The sequence below is a fragment of the Tigriopus californicus genome, chromosome 5 (genome assembly GCF_007210705.1).
Source record: "Tigriopus californicus strain San Diego chromosome 5, Tcal_SD_v2.1, whole genome shotgun sequence".
In the NCBI taxonomy this organism is placed as follows: domain Eukaryota; kingdom Metazoa; phylum Arthropoda; class Copepoda; order Harpacticoida; family Harpacticidae; genus Tigriopus; species Tigriopus californicus.
In genome coordinates this window covers 13,124,864-13,130,411 of record NC_081444.1, presented here as the reverse complement: position 1 = coordinate 13,130,411, position 5,548 = coordinate 13,124,864, and the positions used below count along the sequence as shown (strand labels likewise).

The 5,548-nt window shown below is 44.4% G+C and overlaps 1 protein-coding gene across 1 annotated transcript; it reads left to right on the top strand.

The window, feature by feature from the left end:
• Positions 1 to 404: 404 nt before the first annotated feature.
• Positions 405 to 4,990, top strand: LOC131880711 (uncharacterized; the record flags this gene model as incomplete). Its single annotated transcript, XM_059227395.1, is given in 3 exon segments — positions 405 to 504; positions 589 to 1,488; positions 4,407 to 4,990. A coding segment is annotated over 1 exon segment (415 nt), but the record flags the coding sequence as incomplete, so codon positions are not given.
• Between the last annotated feature and the right edge of the window lie 558 nt (positions 4,991 to 5,548).

Sequence of the window (5,548 nt, the reverse complement as noted above, 5' to 3'; positions counted from 1 at the left end):
ATTGCTTCGCATTTCCGGAGGCCCATGTCCCACGTTTTTCTCCCTTTTTTGTTGATGTAACCAAAGCTAGGCTTTGCGGACGAACGGAAACAAAAGGGTTCCAAGAAGGAACTGACAATCCTCGAATGGCTTGCGTGCATGCATAATCCAGAAGAAGCCTTTCCGTAAATGACTCGACTCGGGGTTCATTCAGTGAAACGGTTGCGCCAAAGGCCGCTCGTTCCCGGACTTCATGCGTCAGTACGTTTAGGGCTGGGTTCGACCCGATCTCTCCTCGTTGTCTTTGTTTGCCTCTCCTTAACTTACTCCTGAATGGGTGACATGCAGAGTTCCTAACAGCAACAACACGAAGAGCAACCAACAGTGATCATGGTAGGACAATGTCCCTCCTTCTTTTTCAGAAAGTGCGCTCGGTATCCAAGAGTTACGCGCACCTAGTATATCCACGGACTTTGGAACGCACAGGCCCACAAAACCAGTGAATGGAAAAGGAGAACTTTGCAAGTAAGAAAAGAGATTTGTTCGAGTACGTGCGCGGACCAGTCCATATACTAATGTACTGTGTGTGTATGTAGACTCTTTTTTAAGTTCCAGGCCGGTTTCCAGATTGGAAAGTCGACCGAAATTCCAAAGATCTGTGTGCCATTTCAACTTCGACAAAGATAGTATAGCTACGCTTAGACAAGGAAATTCAAAGAGCTTTTGGTAATCCCACTTGAAAAGTCAGACCTACTATATAGTTCAAGAAACAAATTGAACGTCATCCCAGCAACCATGGACTAACCATGACTGTCGTCGGAACAGACGACTCTTATGCTTCAAGAGGGCCCGTTTTCCCCAAGATCCTATATGAACACACTCGCCGACCTCAACGCCGGCCTCCGCTTCAACCGTGGTAGTACAGGACAGAACTTGGCTCACATCATGCGCAAGGAGTTGGTTGGGTGGTCCATCTTCTCTGCACCATTTGGAACATATCATCGACAAAGCTGAGGGCGGACAAAGAGAGCACCACCAACCTCAAACCTCGTGGAGGACGATGGTTGGGCGGGAGAGGACGAAGACGAGGAAGACGAAGACAAGCACACGAGGAGGAAGGAATATCCGCTTAGTTCTTTTTGTTCAAGCTTTAGTAGTGAAGAGTGAGTAGGCCTGGTCGAGCGAGTGGAGAGACGAAGACAGACCCAGGGCCAACAATAACAACACCGCACACAACCAACCATTCAACAAGGAAAGTGCTTGGGAGGTCAACAATTTGAATGAGGACATTCTCCACCGCCAACGAGGCTAATTGACCAGTGGTGCCAAGAGTGGTTTATGCTCATGTCGCCAATGTTGAACATGGTCCAGTTTCCCCGGGACTGTTTGTCTGGAATCGCTGACTGGAGTTCCAATTTATAGTCGTTCCAATTCTGTGTGCCAGTACAAATAATGAGATTGGAACAGTTTCCCTGAGAGTGGACCAAAGCTGGAGGCTTGGGAAAGAAGGTAAGCCCTTTGGATGAGACTCATACAATACTCTGTGACTCAACCTCTTGTCAGAGCACAACCAGATCTGAGCATGAAGCCGAAGGAAGTTGTCCTTGGCATCCTTTTCAAGCGTCGTGTTCCCGTTGATCCAGTTTTTCACTTAATTGAATCCCCAGAAGGAGGAAAAAGTTTGTTCCAAGAAAAAGTTTGCATCGTTATTGTCGACTCTCAATCGGCTGGCTGGCAATTTAGGGAACAGTTACAACTTTAGGAACTAATGGGATTCTGCATGCCATCTACCCGGGGGCTTTCCCCTCCCAAAGTAATTGATCAATCAAAGCACCAACATTGGATTGACGTATGTATCAAACTTTTGCCTGGAACAATTGACCGTAAAAGAGTTAGTAACCAAACTCTCTCGAAAAGCATGTTTAATGTTGTTACATCAACTACTCAAAGTTGGGTTCATTTGCGGATCATGATTTACCACGAAATAACATCAACAAGCTAACTTCCGACACCGGGGTATCAAACCGCGACACTTGGGGAAAATATTATATTCTTGCCTTGCTCACTCTTCCCAAAAATCACTTGACTGAATCATTTGAAGATAAGCTCACCAATAAGAAATTAGCAAAATCAAGACAAGTGGAACATACTGATGACAGCAACTGCGTCTAAATCGAATCAACCATCAGACTAATTAGCTCACCAAGTTTTTCTTGTTCATTAGCCAAAGTTTTTGTCAATCTCCAAAGGGAGTTAGTTAGTTGCGCAGTTGGGACATTGATTTTTCATCGTACACACTCAGCCCTATCTTGGCGACACTTTAGAAAAGCCGTTCTAGCAATTGTCAAAGGCCAAGGAACAAAACAAATTAGAAGAGTGAGGGTCCAGTAATGGATAGGCGGTCAAGCTTCTCCTAAGCTCAAGCACATGCAGGTATTAGCCCAGGCTCTCTGGTTCAGAGGGCCCCAAGCTTTCCTTGTTATATGACATTGTCTCCCAAAAAAAACCGTTCAATACCTCTCATGCTCACCAATCACTCTCGGCGAAGATATTTCTTTCCTCTCGAGTGTTTTACTGTAGTAATCCATGAAAGGAAGCTTACGGCTGCACATCATTTTATTGCCTTGAATGTACGATAGTTCATTATTCATCTTGTTTGACTCTGGTGGGTGGTTAGTCATTATTGGTTCACAGATGTGGAAGGCCTTGTGGCAACCATAGTACCTACTATATTTGCTGAAGTGGCCAGGTAATGGAAAGGTGGAAATTGGTTTCATTCGTAGACAATGAGAAAGGTACCTGTTTGCACTCCAATCAAGAACAGAACGGAGGTCTTGTTGCCGACGACCTTCCCATCTTGGCCAGTTCCCACCGATCGCCATTGGCAATTTACTGCCAAATACTCTACTTTTGTTCAAAGCTCTACACACAATATGCAATGGCCATGTTATATCCCAAACAAGGACATAATACATTGTGAGCTGATGGGTAATTTGGAACATCCGTAATAATGACACAAAGGAAAATGATTGCTTCAAGTTCATCAAAGAGGATCTTTGTCGATTTTCGATCCTTTTTATGTGATGAAAAGATGCCTGATCCTTCTTTTATTGATAAGATAGAGACCGTACGTCCTGATGGCTTTTTGATCGATTGGTCTTCATTGTAATCTCCCCCCCCCCTCCCTTTCCTTCATCAGGCTTATGGTCCAATTATCAATGAACACCCTTAGCAGCCTCTTGTCTTTCCACCTCTCGTGGATAACTTGTACTTGCGAAATCCTCTTTTTTATATTTTTGGAGGAAGGGACCTGATTGATGAAAATGGGTTCTGTCTTCCATCAGAGAGAAAAGGAGAAAAGTAGTGGTAAGGTGGGTCGTACGTTTTGTGGGAGAGAAGAAAAATAAATGATCCATCCTACTGTCGGCTCTTCAGTGTTCTCAGGAACCCCCACGAAATGTCATTACAAAACTTCTTTCAATGGAACAAAAGACTGGCAGGTTGTCACGTGGGTTTCAAGGGTCCATTAGCCATGTTTGAGAGCGGCCCATCCAAGGTCATCTTGATGTTGGTGTTTGTGGATGCTCGAGTTGAGTGATGCGTAGATTAATGAATAAATTGATGATGGTGCAGCCTATTGTGTGATTCATTTCCAAGGTCCAGATATTTTTTGGTAGATGGTTCCTCGAACTTTCAATTAGTCTCCGGGTAAAAGCACCGCAATTTTAATCTGAGGGCCGTTAGTTCGTAGTACGAGTACGACGAGAATACCCTTTAGAGTGAGAGCCAGGTGAGACTTGAAAGTCTTCCACAGCACGCACTCTAAGGGTTGGCAGGCAGCTTTCCCCCATTAACTTGGGTGGAAGGGACGCCTAACTTTCTAAATGACATCAATTGGGCTGCCGACCAAGTTTTAAAAAGCCACTTGAAGATTATTTTGACGACATAGTTAATGCAGTTCAACGAAAAACATGCTTACAGTTGCCCGAAAGAGAAACTTGAATTGAAGAAGCGTGTTTCAGTTAGTTTCCTTAAAATGGATTTTTGCTATTTTCATTCTAAACCATGACTGGGGCCGATATTGGATTAGGCCAAGATGAATCAATTTCAATGCACCTTCAATAAAAATTGAAATTACTTAGATTTCGGAAAGTAAATGATAACAACTACCTTTGAAAAACCATTTCACTGTTCAAATTGCTTGAGAGTCTCAGTGGTTTTAGAATTTGAGGATGCGATTAAATGGCAAATTCGAGTTTAGACCTAGTGCAATTATGGTTCAAGCCTTTTGCATCATATACTGATCGTTTCAATGTCAATGTTAACTTGTCTAATTTCTCTTTAACAGGTATTGATTTAGGCGTTGTCCTAATCAATAACGGAACTTAACAGCCTAATGTACTCTATTTCTCTTTCCTTCTCTATAGGGTCCAATCAGTATTCTCTTTAACAATTGGACGTGCCCTGAAATGCCTTCTTGACCTTGGATTCACTGTAGAACCCCGGGCCGAAAACTGACAGCCCGGGCCCATAAATTGTCTTTATGGCCTAGCCTTCAAGTTCTTGCCCCTTTCTGAAACTTCATAAGCCGCCAAAATGATCTCCCGATCCAGTTCCTCGTACCAGCCTTTAGAGAAGCAAAACCAATCCAGCCGGAAGAACAGCATTGAGGAGAGTGAAGGTCATGAGCTGACCAGCATAGCTGTGATCTCCAGTCATCCTCTACGTTCCAATGCCCATCCAACGGTTAATACCACCGCTGTGTCCAGTGCCAACCATCACCATGACTTGGATTTCACCATGTTCAAGTCCGAAGAGAAGACCCAATGGACCAACTTTCATTTCGTGATGTGCATTGGCATCATCGGGTTCTTCGTGTTCTGGGTCATCCTCCTGGGAAAAATGTACCTGCCACCTGAGCTTCGCGTTTGGGGCCTGATATCTTCGGGCTGGAACGGGATGGTCAAGTTCACTCTGGGGGAGAGTAATGCGGCCAATTCGACCTCGAACTCGACCTCCGTTGAGTTGCTATTGACGCCCCTGACGCTGGACAATTCGTCCAGCCTCTTCACACAAGAGTGATGATGGAACCCTCCTCCTTACAGAGACGACAGGTGAGTGAGTAATTTCATGGTAAAAGAGCCAAGGCCGGTTGAGATCATTATGTCTAAACAGTGCAGTAATCATAGACATCTGCTCGATAAAAAAGAAGCCATCTTGTCACCAAAAATGCGTAGGTTAGATCTTCAGTGCTGAGAGCTAACCATGACGGTCGTGTATCCGCCGTTCAATATAAAAAAGCCAGCCAGGACAACAGATTGTAGCCACTTGCTATGTTCTCAAAATCAGTTATACACTCGGGAACAGAGAAACTGCAACATCAAAGGGCCTCGTGAATTAGATGTAAGTGCCATCATCATAAACTTTAGCTAAACTTGTCGTCGAGATAGGCCTGTCTCCGTTTTCAGATTTGTTTGCCTGGGAGAGGTGCTTCCAATCTCTTCAGAGAGTAAAAAGCCTTCATTGTCGACTGAGTGCTGAAAATGGAACATGGAACGCCCAGAGGACG